The following is a 20,098-nucleotide window of genomic DNA, read 5'->3' on the forward strand; positions in this document are numbered from 1 at the left end:
CAAACCAAACCTCAACTAGTCCCTCTCTCCCCCATTTGGACAGGTGGGGGATATTTCGGTCCCCACAGGGCGTGACAGCCAGAGGCCTGCTCCTTAAGATGGCCGACAGCATGCCATGTGCTCTGAAGCACGCAAACCTGCTGATACCTAAGCAAGCAGACCCGATCATACTGGCATTTGAGGTCCTATGCACAAAATTCTGGGATCAAATCAACGCCCGAGCAGTGCACTACGTACCCGGAGATCCAGGCAAGACAGGCAAGACAACCCAGACCAAAGTGCTGGACCGCCAGGATCCTGTTAAACATCCTCCTCATACACCACGCACAGCATGGGTATGGAAAAGGCAACACCGGAGGCTAAAAGCGAAACTGCCTCGAAGTATGCTTGCCTTCAAACCCCATTGCGGCACACAGGAAAGACATCCCAGAGGGAGCCTTACCTGCAAGCAGGGCCACGTCATCGGAGTACTCCAGCTCCACAGAGCCAGCCACGCACACTGGGCTTTTCAAGAGGTCTAATACTAATGGATGGATTCCTGGTGGAAAGAGGCAAGATCGCATCCATGTTTGGAGCTGGGGTGTGCCCCTTCACAGCTCTATGGACCCTACCATCCCTGTGCCGTTAACCTTCTAACTGCAAACATCGGCTGAGTAGATGGCCAAAACACTGCAGATCTTCCGCAGCTGTGATTGTGTTTGTCACTGATTATGTCTAAATATCAGTTAAGCAATAAGTTTTAGGTACAGGGGCCAATTTCTACTCCTAATGCTACTTATCTTACTTAGCTCCTGGTGACACTATTGTTTTTTCACACATGCTTTGTTTGCCTAAACTATCTCCCTATCCTTCTGTCTGCCTAGCATGTTTTATTATTGTTGCCAGCATGATTTAATTTTCCTATGCAATCACCATGTCTACTATATTTTCTGTGCCTGAATATTTTCTCTAAGTTGTATACTAAGACATGTTTCCCAGGCCTGAATATCACGGTTTATTCCTACACCTACAAAAATGTGCGGATTCTCAAATGCCATACTATTGTTTACTATGTTGATATAACTGAGCTTGCTTCTGCTTTTGTGGCATAACATGCATCTTTGTATTCATCCGCACAACAAAAATAAAGAATAAAGAATAAAATAAAATAAAAAAAACACTGAAAAAATAAATAGAGATTTTCCAACAGGAAAAAAAAATAAAAACGCCATCAAGTCAAAACCGACAAGGTAACACCACATGCATGTTTTGAGCCTGCCTGGTTGCCATTAGTATATTTGAGTCAGCTTGACACCAGTAGACTCCGATCTCCATTACTCTTCAGTAATAAGAAGACATTCATACACTCATAAGAAGACCCCAAATTCTGCTTTTATAACCTGTTAGCAGATCTGGGTTAACGTATTTAGCTGTTAAGATTTACCTTTAATGATCTCCCTCTCTCCTTCTGCAACATGTACATCAGGTGTTCATCAAACTTTCTTGCCATTGTCACCAGATTCTTGTCTGCTTCTACAGCAGTGACCGTAAGGCCTTGTCCAAATGATAAATAGCGAGAAAGGTGGCCCTAAAGAAGACACAGGGGCATCAACTATTAGGAGACTTCCGCCATATGTATATCATGTTAACCTTACTTCATAAAATTGTATGAAAACACATCTAAAAGCAACACTCCAGCAATGTATTAAATAATATAGGCCTTAAATGAAAAAGGCACAAATATTGATCTATGGTTATGACGAGCCTACGCTAGATTTTACATTTTGATTCAGTACAGTCGACATATTGTTTGGGCAAGCTACATATTCATTTTGGTTCTAAATTTCCACTTAAGGGACCACTCTAGGCACCCAGACCACTTCAGCTCAATGAAGTGGTCTGGGTGCCAGGTCCCTCTAGTTTTAACCCTACACTAGGGTTAATCCAGCCTCTAGTGGCTGTCTCACTGACAGCCGCTAGAGGCACTTCCGCGATTCTCACTGTGAAAACCACAGTGAGAAGACGCTGGACGTCCATAGGAAAGCATTGAGTAGTGCTTTTCTATGGGCGGTTTGAATGCGTGCGCAGCTCTTGCCGCACATGCGCATTCGGCTAAGTGTAAGTGTAATTTATATTAAGTGTCCTACTTGTGCTATTATGAACCTACCTATTGATTGTTAATTGTTGTTGACTTTACAAGTTTGGTTTTACTACAGCATACTTCAAACTAAACCTCTCACACCACATAGTAAACGATGATATCCAACTTATTTTTAATCTGCTATGCATCTAGAGCCACAAAGTCACCAGACATTAACCACTGCAATAGTTATGGCTCCAACACTGTAACTCCAGCAATTCTCAGTCTAACACTTAGCCTCTGCCAGCCTTGTCTCTCGTTTATCCTTTGGTATCACAGAAACAGATTACCCACATCTACATACTGACACTCCATAGAAATGTACCCCTATGTCCGCGCAACATTTTTCACTCCTCAAATTGATATTTGATACTGAGCTTCCGCTATCACTGGGGACATGTGCTCACCAAATTCGTTTTTGGTTACTGAGCTATCTCTATTCAGAGGTCACAAGCTCAGCAATTTGGTATTTGGCTACTGAGCTTTCTCCTTGGCAGAGGTAACACACTCATCAAATTGATATTAATTGCTGAGCTACCTCTATCACAGAGGTGACGAGCTCATGAAATTAGTATATGGTTTCTAAGCTTCCTCTCACAGAGATCACATGCTCACCAATAACTGGTACTTGATTACTGAGCTTCCACCGAGACACTGAGATTCCTACTCAGGAGCAGTAGTTACATCCATTACATTATCTTACAACCAGCTTAGTTTCATGTTTTCAACATTACTTACTGGGTTATGGTAAACATTTTGCACAATTCTACCAATTAATTACATTATTAAATAATTCATGCGTATCTTCCAAGCAACCTGGGAAGATTTTGGTGGTATGCAACAGTTGCTGAGTCAGCCAAGGTACAAGCCAGGCCTAATAAGAGGAGGCTTTGTTAATTAGTTTTGTTATGAGATTAGGTAGTATTAATATGTTGCCCTCTTTTTTCAGGCCTGTTTCATCGGTTCTGGCATCCCAAGGCCAACTTGCTCTTACTGGTATAGCTCAAACCTTATTGAATATCTTCAGCTTTGTCCAGCCTATATGTATTTTCCTCCCAGCTACCTCCTGACATTCTGTCAATGTCTGGAACCTCACCCACCTCTCCCTATAAACTCTTTCAGTAGGTAGGCCCTCTTTTTTCCGGCAGACTTGCTCTTACTGGTATAGCTCAAACCTTATTTAATACCCTCAGCCTTAATTCCCGACCATAAATATTATATAACATACACACACACACACGTATATAAATATATATATATATATATATATATATATATATATATATATAAAAATATATACCAATAGTAGAGATGACCAGCACTCACGGTTTGTAGATCAAGATTAAAAGTTGTAGATTTTAATGTTGATGCATGTTAAAATAGTTGATCGACAGTTCAGTCCTCGTCTGGGACTTTCATCAGGAACATCATCATCCTGATGAAAGTCCCAGACGAGGACTGAAACGTCGATCAACTATTTTAACATGTATCAACATTAAAATCTACAACTTTTAATCTTTATCTACAAGCCGTGAATGCTGGTCATCTCTACTATTGGTTTATACGATTTTTCCCCCAGACTACAAGCACCCGGAATAACTACATAGAGCCTGTGTGCAAGGACTTTGTGACTTTCCTATATATATATATATATATATATATAAAAACAATTTCAAAGACGGGCTGCACTCACGGTCTTGTTGCAAAATTCCAATTGGTTTATTTTGTATCCATTGCATGATATAAACCACTGTACTTAGTGGTTATACTGGAAATAGGTTGGTCAACATTTCAGTCCCTTCAAGGGACATTCCTCAGGGTCAACGTTTCAGTCCCTTCAGATCTTGACAAACGTTGATTTTTTTTCACATGACAATGTATTGATTTAAAACTCAATTAAACACAGTTTTTTTGATTGGAAGACCCTTGGTGCACCTTTCATATGGTTTATTATATACTCAATGCGGGTTTGCACCCAGGCAAGGTTAGTATTTTTCTAGAATTGTTTGTGGAGTGACAAGTGTTTTTTGTACATATATAGACACACACACACACACACATATTTATGTATGTATATCTCATTGGGTCTGCTGGTGTTACATGGTAAGACAACCCTCTTCATGTACCACCAGCAGATAGTGTATGTGGCCCACATGACAAAATTCTACCAGTGGTTGGAAAAGGCAGCACGGAGGCATTAATACTGCATTCAATTTTTCCATGTTGATCCACTAGATTAAAAGCAAGTATGCCATTGCCATGTCTAACCACCAACATTCTAAGAGTTAACAAAAATGTGGTTTTCACAAGTTTATTCCACTGGCTTGGGAGCTTAAAACCCAAAACACCTGCTGTAATACATTATTGGCCATACCTGTCCAGAGCCGATATCCACCACCTGGTCACAGTTTGTTACATCACTCAACTTCTTCACCAGCTGCAACAGAAAATTAGAAATACAACGCTATGTACAGGAAAAATAGAAAATTCATGTCATATAAAGACTGAAACTTATTACGACACATGGCAGTGGTTTCCAACCATTGTGAGAAAGAGATCTCGGTTTCACCTCAAAAAAGAAAAAAAATGTTGGGAACCCCCAAATGTTTGTAGCTGCAGGTCTCTTAAGCACCGTGTCCTTAGTTCAAAGATTCTTACCTCCAATTCCCTGGTTTCATTACCTCTGTTCCAAGGTCTCCTACTTGCAGATCCCTCAATATCCCAGGTCTCTACCTTTAGTCACCTAGGTTTTTGCACTTCATCTTCCGATCTCTAGCTCTCACTCTGTGGATCCCCAACCTTCAATCCACAGTCCATTTATATTCTGTCACCTTGTTCTTAGTCCGTTACCATCACTCCTCTATGCTATTTTCTTCCATTGTTCCAGCTACTTACTACTTACTTTCCATTGCTGCCTTCTGCCTCCCTACCATTGCCCCCCTTATCTCTCTCCCATTTCTGTCTCTCCCTTCTTCCAATCGTTCATCCTTGCATTTTCCCCTCCTTTCTATTGTATTTCAATGAGTTTCTGCACACCTGTGCAATAATCATGCTGTCTAATCAGCATCTTGATATGCCACACCTGTGAGGTGGATGGATTATCTCGGCAAAGGAGAAGTGCTCACTAACACAGATTTAGACAGATTTGTGAACAATATTTCAGAGAAATGGGCCTTTTGTGTACTTGGAAAAATTCTTAGATCTTTGAGTTCAGCTTATGAAAAATGGGTTAAAAAAAAAAAAAGTGTTGCGTTTATAATTTTGTTCAGTGTATATATAAAAAAAAATCGTAAAGATACAAAAGCTCTCCCAAAAGTAACCTGTTTGCAATACAGGAATAACAATGTACTCAATGAGCCACTAGATGTCACTAAATGGTTGAGTGAAAAAATTGCTATCTAGTAGCTTAAAGCGGCACTCTCATGTCGAACTTACCTTTCTTTAATCGATTCCTCTTCTCTCCCTCTGTCGGGATTTCTTCTTCATTTCTTCCTGTCGGCTCTAGTTTTTTTTTTAAAACATAAGACAAGGTAGGGACTATTTTGTCTTATGGAGGCTTTCTACGCCTGACCAGCGGAGGAGCAAAGTATGCTTTATTTCTGGTGGTCAGACATTTTCCCACAATTCTCACCTTTCCACCGTGTTCCCGCAAAGCCTCCTTTCCCCTTTCCCGAACATCCTGTCATTTAGACAGAACGCCAGCAAAACTACTGAATTTTATCCTAACAGAATGAGAACAGTTTCTCCATTCGTGTTAGGATGCAATTTGAGACTTTGGTCGGATCAGAATTTCATTTGAATAAAAAAATAAAAAAATAAAAAAAAAAACAGTGTCCCCTCTCCCGAGCCCCCACCCGTGCCGTGCAAGTGGGGGCCATTAAACTGATGGGGGGACCTAGCGTCCCCCCCAGGCCCCAACCGCCGCTCATGGAAAATGAAAATGGGGGTGACCTATTGTCCTCCACCTCCGGGCACCCACCCATGAGTAGCGGGTGGGGGCCCTAAATTACAACAGGGGGGGGGCACCTATTGTCCTCACCCCCAACCCCCACCCCTGAGCGGCGGGTGGGGGCACTATATAACAATAAGGGGTGGACCTATTGTCCTCCACACCGGCCCCCACCCATGAGCAGCGGGTGGGGGCCCTAAATTACAATGGGGGGGACACCTATTGTCCTCCCCCCCGGCCTCCACCTCTGAGCGGCGGGTGGGGGCCCTAAATTACAATAAGGGGGATAGCTATTGTCCTCCGCCTGCCCCCCCTTTTAAATAAAACTAGAGCAGACAGGAAGAAATAAGGAAGAGATCCTAACAGAGGGAGAGAAGAGGAATCGATTGGGGAAAGGTAAGTTCTTCATCACAGTGCCGCTTTAAGTTTTGCAAGAGGAAGTTTTTTAGGTGTTATTCCTGGAGGTCTATTAAATATCCAGAGAGCCAATGGAGATATAAATACAAATCAGTGAATCCTGGGCAGCAGGGTGGGTGCATGTGCCTCTTCTACAGCCCCTGAATATGGTGGAACATAAGGGGATCTAGTTCTCTATTTATTCATTAACTCAATAGAGACCAACTGGCACCCTCCCTGCTGTCCAGGATTCACTGATTTATATTTATATCTCCATTGGCTCTATGGATATTCAATAGACCTCCAGGAATTACACCTAAAAACGTGATTCCTCTTGCAGAACTTGTAGGCACTGTAGGCACCCAGACCACTCCAGCTCATTGAAGTGGTCTGAGTGCCAACTCCCATCACCCTTTACCTTGCAAGTGTAATTATTGCAGTTTTTATAATGCACGTGGCTGGGATGGGGTGCGGGAGGGAGGGAGGGGGCACCCCAGGATTCTCTAATGCCAGAAAAACAGGTTTGTTTTCCTGGAACTAGAGAATCCCTTTAAGCTACTGGATAGCAATTTTTTCACTCAATCTTTTAGTGACATCTAGTGGCTCATTGAGTACATTGTTATTCACATATTGCAAACAGGTTACTTTTGGGAGAACTTGTGTATCCTTATGAATTTTTTTCTCCTATATATGTAATATTCACCTGAGGAGTAACCAGTTTGTTTTAGGTTTTATTCTTTAGTTGAGTATCATTATCATTATCAGTATTACTATTTTTTGATTGTGCACTATTGTCTCAGTATCCCAATAAAAGGAAACTATTTTTAATTTACTTTCATTTCCAGGTGATACAGCGATTTCTCAACACTTTTAGTATTGGGTTTCTATGTATCTATTTGTCTGTATTTTAATGACTTATTTTAAATTTTAGAAATAAAAGTTACCTTTTAACCAATGTCTCACCACTATCTTCTGTCTATTTGTTTTCCAGTATCATTCTAGTCTCTGTCCCTTTTTTTATTTTTTGAGTTCTCACATAAAAGCACATTTGATTTAAAAGAAATACCAAGCACATCCTGAATCATACAGTATGTAACATGGTTAAAGTATGTAATCCTGCCATGCTTTCCCACCATTGTTGAAGTGCTATCACAGCTTTCTTACCATCCTTTCAATCTCTTTCCCTCACCTGTGTAGCAAGGTTTAATTTCACTCTTGCCACTTCCCTCCAATTATCTTCTTTTTACACATTTTCTTCCCTTTTTTCCCTCTAATGATTTTCATCGACCTGTCATGTCTTTGTCTCTCCCATTTTTTTTGCCTAATGCGACTTCTTTATCCATCATATTTCTTTGCGATTTTGTTTGTATTTATTTAGCCACACTCCTAATTTTCTACCTTTCTAGAGTGGGATGTGTACTGCATCACCAAGATGCATTGACAACATTGATAGCAGCACTTCACTACATCAGCTTTAATGACAATTCCGAGAGAAAATGATGAAACAGAATGTCCTTGTCACTCTATCTCAGTTTGCACAAACATAAACATAGCTGATTCAGCAGCAGAACTTGCAGAACGGACCAATCATGGGAGATCTTTAGATGTTCCCCGCTGGCCCGAATCAGTGAAGTGCTTCAGAAGGTCACATACACCAAGGAACTGATAAAGCAGTCCATTTGGGGGTTTGAAGGACAGGTTGGAAATAAATGACTTGGTATTCATTAAGATGTACTTGGGTAGAACTCATCTGATGAACTCAATAATTTGGACTTTGGTAAATGTTTTTGGAACAGTATAAAATCACTTTGGAAGTTTAGTAAACTAATTGGAGAACATTTGTTTTCCAAAACTTCCACACATCAGACCTTCATCCTTACTACTGAAGTAACACGTGGTGAATGTTGAAAGCAAAAGATCTTAGTAAAAAGACTACTACCATGTCAAAACCTGCCATTTCCATATTATCAGAGTATCAGAGCTTAGATCAGGTCTTTGCATACATTGTTACTGTGGGTCTCACCTTTCCAAGCTGTCGGATTTCGTGCTGTTTTTTGGGTTTCACGTGCTTCCGAAATAAGGGATCCAGCAAGGAGCTCTGGCAATGGTTTTCTATGAATTCTTTAGGCTTTTTATTGCTTATATTACTGGCTTCATGACGCAGGTTTCGTGGATAAGTAAGGGTATGTGCTGTTACCTTTAATGCTAGGAGACTTAAAGGCCACACAGACCTGTAACTATGAGACAGAGAATCCAAGCAATTATCCTGAACTGTACTCCATATACAGAAAAGGTGTACATTCAAAAGAAGACACATCCATAAGGACATGTACTTGACATTTAGTCACCATAAATACAGGAACATTTTTTATCAAAGATAAATTACTGCTAATTAATTATACATCAGCTGCCATAATTCAGACAGTATATAACGATCTATAAATTATTATATAGAAAAAAGGGAAAGAAACTGCGCCTTTTTTCTATACTCTATTATCCACAAGGTTTGGGAGTCCTTGTACTAGTTACTGCAGCCCAGTTTTACCCTGTATTATACTGTAGTGGGCGCCTATTATTTTTTCTTTTTATAAATTATCATAGTGTTTAAACTAGTAATGGCGGGAAATATAAACTCGGAGCGGAAATTAAAGTACTTGAATCAATGGTAAGGACCACACATGACCTTTGTCATGGCGAAGACTATCCTCACATGATGAACCATAAATGCAGCACATTAGGGGGCAGCGGTAGTGTGCATAAATCTTAGCTTTGTAAATAAATAGAGGGGTTTTGTGTAGGATGGGCACGCTCACTAGTATACATAATTTGTAGGCATAATTCCCATAGATTTCTCAAGTATAGTAAATGATGATACACCGTTTGGAAAATAACAGGTTTAATTTAAAATGTTGAATAGTACTCGTTCCATATATATCCATGATAGTGATAACAGATCAGTGACTAGCTACTGAGGACCTCTATAGATAGTACAATAATACAGACCAGACAACTTGAAGCAGAACAAAAGTGCACAGATATATAATTCAACTCACCACACATCCTTTCTACTTGACATCAGCTGATCCGCCAACTGTGGAGAAGACAGATTTGACAGGGCCTCTCTCCAGGATACTGGCAGGGTCTCCCAAAGATTGTTCGTGAAAAACTCCTGAAGGCAACGTCAAGAATGCAAATTTAAGCATTGTATATTGGAACCGAGGCCAGCAGTACATTATTTTTCAGCTTTTATTTTAACACACCCAATACAGGGAGATATGTGTCCTCATCTCAGATTTTGCCCCAATACGGTAAGTTACTAAATCATATGGAGAAATACTTACAATTATATAGGAATCTGTTATGAAGCCATAGATGGAGAGAACGCGTGTAATGTCCACAGCAAGCTGCTTTAGCTGGCTCGAAGACAGTGACTGTAGCTGAATGCTGGACATGCTTTTAAAGGCTGGAACATCAAATAGACAATTAGTTTGTTTTTGTTTTTTTAAGAAAAAAAGTAAAAACCTCAATAACCCCTAGCAATATAAATGGTCAGTGCAGGGAAGGCTTGTAGGGGGCTTCAGTTTAGGAATATTGTTTGCACCCTCAAGGCGCTTTTGGAAGTCCCTCCCCCTACATGGGCTATTAGCCCTTAGACCATTTAACTCTCTCTGATGGAACCTGGAGTTGGAGCACTCGTAGAATGTGGGGTCTGGGCAAATGCCCACACACTACAAAAATACATGGTTTAAATATGGCAGAAGGTCCAAAGAAGGTCCAGAGATTGCTGAGCTGTGAGTGTAAAAAAAAGTGGAAAGACAGGCATTGCATGGACCAATATGAGGGTCTGCATTGGCAAACATCTGCTTTAGAATGGACTATGGATGCCCAAACAGGAGATCATTCTGTATTTTAGAATGTGCCCATGCAGAATGTCAGTAAGATGCAATATTGCAGACAAAGGATCAACAGGTGATTTAAATAAAATGTATTTACCCTGTCAGAGAGTAAAATACCCAGAAATAGGAGTCATTTCTTGTTTTAGGGTATTTTATTAGGAGCATCTCAATGATTAAAGAGAAGAGGTTTTATTCTAATAAAGTGCACATACATACATACATATATATACACTATAAACATATAGTAATAAAAAAAGAAAGAATGTCAGAACGTACTCCTCCTTGACACAGGAAATGGAGCGGATTTAAACGTCTCCTTTGGTCAAAGAAAAGTACACAAGACAGAATAGTCCCTGCTTGGAGGATGCCCAAATCAAATAAAAATTTTAATTGAAAACTTAAATTCCTGCTACAATATGAGACAGAAGATGGAAAGAAAGAATAACAAGGTTCTGATATTTAAAGCATTGAAAGGAATACAATAAAATTTGAAAAAAAAAATATAAAAATATTAATATCAGTGGAAAATAGCTTCAACTTTAAACTAAATGCTTGTTGGGAAAAATTAGAAAACTGTATTTTTCTTATTTCCCAAGGCTCCTCCCACTTAGCAAAGCTCCACCCACTCAAGCCAAGCCCCTCCCATTTCAACCATGTGCTGACATCATAAACAACCTCTCATGTGAAAGTTCTGTTGCTGTTTCACTTAGTGATTTGCACTGTATAGCAGGTGACTGAGTAGGAGGATAATCAGAACAGCATTACTTCTTTAATTAACTATACGCATTTTATGATAAAAAACATAAAATGTATAAAGATCAAGAAGAAGAATGGTAAGAATGAGAGCAAAGAGGAGCTGAAATGCACCCTGCAGATTAACAACACGTCAACAGTAAGTGTGACAGACAAGCATTGGATAAGAAAGTATGTTCTTGCTATATTGTGCGAAAACGAGAGAAAAAAATTAGATAAATGTTAATACTCCTGGATGGGGGATAACTCCTAAAAAATAACTATAAAAAAATAAAGAACAATTGTCAGGAGTAAATATATTGGTGAAAAAGTTCGCTCTACTGAGTGGAACAATATTGTGAGCAGTAAATCTCAAATTTTACTAAAACTTAACTTTTATGGAAATGAGATAAAGGATGTAAATGGAAGACCAACACACACACAATATGTACCAAGCAAATAAATGTCCAATTAGAATATATATTAAAAAAAGGTACTGGACCAACTACTAAACAATGTTATGTGCATATAAAGAAAAAATGTTAATAATATGTAAAATTAGTAATATGTAAAATTTGTATTGTTCAAGGGGTATGTTGACCTCTAGTGGTGGAACTGTACATTTTTCAAACACGATATGATACTAATTTGTATAGTGAGATGGTCCTAAAAGACTTCTAAAGTATGATCCATCATAAAATCGAAATTTCAGCTAGTTGGTATCCAAGGAGAAGGAAGGTATCAAATGTTTACGCTGAAATTCGATGTGATAAAAGTTAAAGAGGTTGGAGAAAAAAATAGTAATAAAAAAGGATGATGCTGCTGCAAAAGCCTATTCATCATATAGAAATATAGTGGTGGAAAGTTGGTAACAAAGTAGAGCCAATTCTTAATTAAGCAGAGACAGAGTATCAAACATATAGAGAACGAAAAAATTAGCCTCAGAGTGAATGTCTAAAGTCTTAGAGGAACAGGTGGGGAGGGGGTAACCCTCAGAGATATGATTACAAATTAGAAAAAGGGGGAGAGCAAGAAACCTGTTCCCACTGCCTTTATTGGGTTAACTCAAGGACAAGAAAAATAATAACAAATGCTTTCTTAATCGATAGGGGACACCTATACAAGATAAGCCACAGCAATGGTTGCCTGACTAAACGAAAGGTCACTATCGGCAATCTAATGTTAAATTAACCCCTTAACACCGCAGCCAAATGTACAAGTTGTGAACGAAACAAAACGTAAACAAAACCTGGCATTTGCGCTATATGTCTGTCCAACCGTAATTCACCTCTTTCATATTAAATGCACCCCCCCTTATTATATATCATTTTATTCAGGGGAAACAGGGCTTTCATTTAATATCAAATATTTAGCTATGAAACATTTTAACTGTCAATGTCATAATACTGTTTGCTTTCACTGTAATAAAATACACATATTTGTATTCAGCAAAGTCTTACGTGTAAAACAGTACCCCTTGTGTACAGGTTTTATGGTGTTTTGGGAAGTTACAGGGTCAAATATAGCACGTTACATTTGAAATTGAAATTCACCAGATTGGTTACGTTGCCTTTGAGACTGTATAGTAGCCCAGGAAATAAATTTACACCCATAATGGCATACCATTTGCAATAGTAGACGACCCAAGGTATTGCAAATAAGGGATGTCCAGTCATTTTTAGTAGCCATTTGGTCACAAACACTGGCCAAAGTTAGCGTTAGTATTTGTTTGTGTGTGAAAAATGCAAAAAACGCCAATTTTGGCCAGTGTTTGTGACTAAGTGGCTACTAAAAAAGACTGGACATACCCCATTTGCAATACCTTTGGTTGTCTACTATTGCAAATAGTATGCCATCATAGGGGTAATTTTCATTCTTGGGCTACCATAGGGTCATAAAGGCAACGTAAGCAATCTGGCGAATTTTAATGTGGAAAAAATGAAACACAAGCCTTATATTTGACGCTGTAATTTTTGAAAACACCATAAAACCTGTACATGAGGGGTACTGTTGTACTCGGGAGACTTCGCTGAACACAAATATTTGTGTTTCAAAACAGTAAAAAGTATTGCAGCAATAATATCGTCCGTGTAAGTGCTGTTTGTGCGTGAAAAATGCAAAAAACTTCACTTTTACTGGCGATATCATGGTTGTAATACATTTTACTGTTTTGAAACACTAATATTTGTGTTCAGCGAAGTCTCCCGAGTAAAACAGTACCCCCCATGTACAGGTTTTATGGTGTCTTGGAAAGTTATAGGGTTAGATATAGTGCTAGCAAATTAAATTCCCTATACTTTCGGCATGGGTGGTCAGGCAGGTCTCGCTAATTGTAATTAATTAGGATACCTAATTATGTAAAATTATTACATAAATATATGTGTAGAATTAATATATGTATATATATATATACATATGTGTATATATACGTATATATATATATATATATTTTTTTTTTAAATATTTTTATTTATATATAGGTATATATATAGTGATATATACGTATATATTTATGTATATAGATATATATATTATTTCATTCTACGTGTATTTTGATATAAATATATATATATTAATATCACAATACAGTTAGAACTAAATAAAACACATCTATATATTTTTTAATATTTTATTTTTAATTATTTTTTTTATTTTATTTTTTTTACGTATTTACATATTTTTTTATATTATTTATAAATATATATATATATATATATAACAATAATTATATATATATTTAATCAGTATTAGTCTACGTGCAATTTGATATTAATATATATATATATAATTATATACATATTAATATTAAAATACACCTAGACGGTGTATGTGTGTGTATGTATATGTGTATATATATACTTAGATCATATATATATATATATATAATATATATATATATGATCTAAGTATATATATATATTTTTTTTTACACTTTTAACTTTATTTGATTTTATTTCCAGCCAGCAGGGGGACCAACTGTCATTACAGTTAGTCCCCCTGCTGGCAATACAGAAGCCAGCTATCCCAGCCATGTGATTGTGAGGTCCTCGCAAGGACCTCACTCTCACATGACCGGAGGAGGAAGATCTGCCGCGGGGGGGCTCCCTGGGAGTAAGTTACTAAAAACCGGAGGGCGTACTATTACGCCCTGCGGCGTTTAGAGCCGCTTTTAAAAGGACGTAATAGTACGCCCTCCGGTCATAAGGGGTTAAGAAGAACAATATAATCAAGAAAAATAAATACTTTATTATTAGATAGGGGACACATATCCAAGGTAAGCCCCAGCAAAGGTTGCCTAACTAGATAAAAAATTACTAGGGGGACCCCCTCATGAACCTTGAAGCTCGGTGAAACGCGCGTCGGGGCGCGAATATCGGGAATTTACTGATACAATCAGGTCCTATCTGTGTGTCCTCGGACACGCCCTTGCCCTCGTGCATACTTTACCACGGGCTGGGAAACTTAGGCGGCGATCTTCCGCCGGTGAGATACACGGAGACCTTCTGGACATGAACTTTCAAATAGCTTTATCTGACGAATATACCTGGACTATTTAATCCTCAAGCTAGGGTTTAATTTACATCTACATTGATTCTCTATCTTTTTCTATCTATCCTATATTGAGTGCCCATGAAGGCACCCTTCCTACTTCTCCTGTATTAAGGGTCTCTATACCCTTCTGACGAATAAACAACAGGTTTAGGTGTAGGTGTTAACTTTTTCCTTTTTTTCTCATGATATTGTGAGTCTTATCTCAGCATCAGTTACAGCTTATTATCCACCTGACATTTTGTGCCCAGGTTTGCACAGTAAGATTTAAGATATAGTTTTCTCTGACGAGAGGATTTATCATGTTATGGGATTAGCTGTAATTATCTCCTACCACTATCAGACTGATGCAGCATTTTTATGGGACTAGCATACTATACTGATGGGATTTAAAGGACCACTCTAGGCACCCAGACCACTTCAGCTTAATGAGGTGGTCTGGGTGCCAGGTCCTTCTAGGGTTAACCCATTTTTTCATAAACATAGCAGTTTCAGAGAAACTGCTATGTTTATGAATGGGTTAAGCCTTCCCCCTATGTCCTCTAGTGGCTGTCTCATTGACAGCCGCTAGAGGTGCTTGCGTGCTTCTCACTGTGATTTTCACAGTGAGAGCACGCCAGCGTCCATAGGAAAGCATTATGAATGCTTTCCTATGTGACCGGCTGAATGCGCGCGCAGCTCTTGCCGCGCGTGCGCATTCAGCCGACGGGGAGGAGAAGAGGAGGATCGGAGGAGGAGAGCAGGAGGAGAGCTCTCCGCCCAGCGCTGGAAAAAGGTAAGATTTAACCCCTTTCCCCTTTCCAGAGCCGGGCGGGAGGGGGTCCCTGAGGGTGGGGGCACCCTCAGGGCACTCTAGTGCCAGGAAAACGAGTATGTTTTCCTGGCACTAGAGTGGTCCTTTAAACATAATGAGATATTGTCAAATTGACACTTTTTTATCGCTATTATCAGAATAGATTGAGTTTTCATTCTACTACACAGTAATATATCGTTAATTACCACATTGAGACTGTGCATCACATTTTTCTTTTTGACACACTGTTACTAGCATTTCTAATGACAGTGAGCAGACTTTCTCTGTGGGATTTCACACATTGTATCTTATTATAATTTTTCAGATACATATGTGTACCACGAAGAGTGTCAAACTCATCTATTTGATTTACACTGTTCCCCTTTTTAATCCTACATTAGATTGCCGCTAGTAATTTTTTTATCTAGTTAGGCAACCTTTGCTGGGGCTTACCTTGGATAGGTGTCCCCTATCTAATAATAAAGTATTTGTTATTTTTCTTGATTATATTGTTCTTCTTAATTTAACATTAGATTGCCGATAGTGACCTTTCGTTTAGTCAGGCAACCATTGCTGTGGCTTATCTTGTATAGGTGTCCCCTATCGATTAAGAAAGCATTTGTTATTATTTTTCTTGTCCTTGAGTTAACCCAATAAAGGCAGTGGGAACAGGTTTCTTGCTCTCCCCCTTTTTCTAATTTCAAACATATAGAGCCTTGAAACAAAGTTGCAGGCTTCAAGTAAGGCAATTGAGGCTTATGGATGCGAGTATAGTAAATGAATAGAAAGGCTAAAAAGCTGTTATCCTAAAAAAACACATACTCCCAACAAATGGTATCTAGCTTCCCCACAATCAAGCGATTCAACATATGGAAATTGTAAACACTGCAATTTCTCTGAAAACAGCAAAAAGCCTGAAGTTAATGATTCTACTCACCAGAACAAATTCAATAACCTGTAGTTGTTCTGGTGACTACAGTGTCCCTTTCACTGATCCCAGATTCTTAAGAGGTTAACAGTAACAGTGTACACTGGCTCCTTGCTACCCTTGTCAAGTAACTTACAGGCAAAATTCAAACTATCACACTCATCGATCACACAGACAATTATGTTGGCATTGGAAGAGGAGGAAGACAATGAGCAGCAGAGTAACCAGCGGCAGAGTATTCACCAGGGACGGGAGGTCAAAAAACTTCACTCACCAGGAGAAAATGCATTCCAGGGAGGGGAGGTCAACAACCTCAATCCCCAGCGGCAGAAGGATTACCCAGAAGGGGAGGCCAGCAACCTCACTAACCAGCGGCAGTAAGATCCTCAGGTGTGGAGGCCAGCACACAAGATGCAAATGGTGAGTGTGACATACAAGCATTGGATAAGAAGCTATGTGCTTGCTATCTTTTGCATTTAAAATACAGTATTATTTTGCTCTATTGTATACGCTGCTTCCATCCACTAATGTTCATCTTACAAGGTGTAAAGGAGACCTGACAATTGTGTTGAATCTTGCCAGCACAAAGGAAGAAAATCGGGCCAGACAACTTGACGGGTGCAGAAGGACGAGACAGGTGGAAGAGGAGGAGGTGGATGAAAATTCTTAGAAGCTAAATTAGAGGAGCTGCAGCAGAGGAAGAGGTACAAGAGTGAAGAAGGATGGAAAGGAAAAGCAGCAAAATAAGATGAAGAGGAGGATGTTCAAGAGGAGAAAGAGAATGAGCAAAAGCACCAGGTTGGAGAAGAAGGAAGAGGAGAAACTGGAGAAGGATGAGAAGAATTAAGAGGAAAAGAGAATGAGCAGCAGAGTCAGGGAAACGAGAGTGGAGGTTGGAGGAGGATAAAGTGGATGAATATAAAATGGGATAGAATGGAAAATACAGTACAACAGGTAATACAATCTTGCCTTATCTGTGAACAAAGTAAATCCTAGGTCCAAAGGACAGAAACCAAATATTTAGCGTAAAGCACCAGCATAGGGTCCTTTGTCAACCCAATAGATTGACTTCATTGGACCATTACCGGCAGGTAAGAGTGGGATAAAATACGCTCTGGTGGTGGTAGACGTATATTCCAAAAAGGTGGAATGTATATCCTTGAGATGGCATGATTCGCATTGTACTGCTGAGGCTTTGTGGACTCCTATCTTTTCAAGATGGGGATTTCAAAAAATGCTTGGATCAGACAGAGGTAAACATTTCACAGGAGACGCCATGTAAGCACTCTGTGATATTCTAGGAACAGAGCAAATATTTCACGTTCCATCTCATCATCAACAGTCTGCAGGCATTGTGAAACGTATGAATCAGAAATTGAAGCTAAAGCTTAAAAAGATTTTATTGGACAAAGGAAATACATGGGTACAAGCAATGCAAGCTCTTCTCATAGGTATTAGAGGCACAGCATCGTCAACTGCACAATTTCCGCCTTTTGAGCTTATGACAGGCAGCTAAAAGCAGCTTAATTTTAAAGACCCCATTGGCAAAACAGATGGATACATATGCTTCAGGAAAATTTGGAACAAATACTTCATGATTTTTTCAAAGTTTTTAAAGGGTAGTATGGTTATGATAAAAACTTTCAGGAAAAGGTGACCATGGGAAGCAAACCGGGAAAGGTGCTTATAATATTATGGATACCATGGGACAGATGAATGGTACAAGCAAACATATCAATAGATGGTACGTGGAAAAAAACGTCAGCACAATTAATTTGGGGTTCATGAAGACCAATATAAACTAAAATACGAAGATGTAAAAGGCCAGGGCCTTTTGGAGAAGCGTGAAAGGCCAGCCTCCTGCCCATGGACTACGGGCCTGATCCTGAGATACAGTAAAAATTTATATTTTCCCTAGGGGAAGGGGATATGGAGACCCCCTGGATGCCTACTCTGCTTCCCAGACAGAATTGGGAACCTCTGGGGATCATCTGAATTCCTGCATATCAAGCACCTGGTTGGAGAGATACCCTGAAACGGTTTCCCGGATCGCGGACTGTGCCACAATCAGGTGGATATTGATCGGGTACCTCTCGGTCCCCCGACTACTCATCAGAGCGCAGTTTGGACAGTAAGAGCACTCAGTGGAGAGTAAACAGGGACATATAATGTGTGGGGGTGCTGTCCTCCCTGGAGCCAAAGAAACCCAATTTTGTGAGACCGTGACAAACCAGGCACACTCCTGAAACTCCAAGCCGGATGGGAGAATAGCCGAGACCCGGTGAAACTTTAATTCGCTATAACTTCGGCATGGATTTTCCAAACAAGGCACTATTTGGACAGTAAGGCAGCTCTGTGAAAAGCTATTCAGGGACATGTAAGGTGTGTGACGTTGTCCAGGAAAAGGGGGGATTGGATCTCCTCGGAGCCAGTTCATCAGCAGAGGTGATGCCACTATTCTGGGAGGACTTGCCTCCAGAGATGAAACAAGAGAGGCAGATCTGTCTGGCAAGTCAGGCCACGGCAGTGGCAGATGGCAGAGTGGAGAAGTCAAAGTGGCAGATGTCGGAGTTGCAGTGGCGACCTCAGGAAGCTCTGTCCCAGTTTAATGGTCCTATCTCTGCAGAGGGTGAGCTGGACCGGAGGGATATGATCCAAAAAGGAAATCTGGAATGAGGTCCTTGAGGAGATTTAGGTTCTTTGGAGAGAATCCCTCCCAAGCCCCGAGCAAAGACTTCAGGATCAACTGGATCTGCAGATGCCTTTCCTGGGAGAGTAACCCCTGGAACAATGGGTGGTAGAGCTCCAGAGGCTGGTCTGGAAGGAATTGTGGCTGGACAAGGCATACCGGGCTTTACGGTGGTATGCGGTATAGCAATACACATGGTGAGGACTATGATGGCCTGTTGTGGGCGGCATTTAATGATAAAATTAAGTTTGGAAGTCCTGAGGAGTTTTGACTCTGGGACATCAGAGACTTTACTTAGGACCTGCTGGATCTCTCTGAAGTTACCGAGCAGGTTTACACATATGAACTGTCTGGCTGCCATGTGTTCCAGGGAGGGGAGGCCAGCATCCTCTCCCCAGCGGCAGAGAATTCACCAGGGAGGGAAGGTCAACTGCCTCACTTCCCAGAGGCAGAATGTGTTCCAGGGAGGGGAGGTTAACAACCTCACTCCCCAGCGGCAGAGAATTCACCAGGGAGAGGAAGTCTACAACCTCACTCCCCAGTGGCAGAATGTGTTCCAGGGAGGGGAGGTTAACAACCTCACTCCCCAGCGGCAGAATATACACCAGGGAGGGGAGGCCAGCATCCTCACTCCCCAGCGGCAGAATGTGTTCCAGGAAGGGGAGGTTAACAACCTCACTCCCCAGCGGCAGAGTATTAAAGGAATTGTGGCTGGACAATGCATTCCGGTATGCGGTACAGCAATATACATGGTGAGGACTACGATGGCCTGTTGTGGGCGACATTTAAAGATAAGATTACGTTTGAGATAAGAATAAGTTTAAGAATTCACCAGGGAGAAGAGGTTAACAACCTTACTCCCCAGCGGCAGAATGTGTTCCAGGGAGGGGAGGTTAACAACCTCACTCCCCAGCGGCAGAGTATTCACAAGGGAGGGGAGGTCAAAAACCCCACTCCCCAGCGGCAGAATGTGGTCCAGGGAGGTGAGGCCAGCATCCTCACTCCCCAGCGGCAGAGTATTCATCAGGGAGGGGAGGTCAACAACCT

At 40.3% G+C, this 20,098-nt stretch overlaps 1 protein-coding gene across 1 annotated transcript in view; it reads right to left on the minus strand.

Moving 5' to 3' along the window:
* Positions 1 to 20,098, minus strand: part of METTL25B (methyltransferase like 25B) — a 210,319-nt gene that overhangs the window by 15,390 nt on the left and 174,831 nt on the right. The window contains exons 2-6 of the mRNA XM_063439813.1: positions 9,806 to 9,927; positions 9,518 to 9,633; positions 8,488 to 8,701; positions 4,494 to 4,556; positions 1,424 to 1,567 (exon numbers count right to left, since the gene is read on the minus strand). Coding sequence (XP_063295883.1) covers positions 1,424 to 1,567; positions 4,494 to 4,556; positions 8,488 to 8,701; positions 9,518 to 9,633; positions 9,806 to 9,916 — 648 coding nt within the window. The 5' untranslated portion in view covers positions 9,917 to 9,927. The remainder of the gene's footprint in view (positions 1 to 1,423; positions 1,568 to 4,493; positions 4,557 to 8,487; positions 8,702 to 9,517; positions 9,634 to 9,805; positions 9,928 to 20,098) is intronic.

This window comes from Pelobates fuscus, chromosome 13 (assembly GCF_036172605.1).
Source record: "Pelobates fuscus isolate aPelFus1 chromosome 13, aPelFus1.pri, whole genome shotgun sequence".
NCBI lineage: Eukaryota > Metazoa > Chordata > Amphibia > Anura > Pelobatidae > Pelobates > Pelobates fuscus.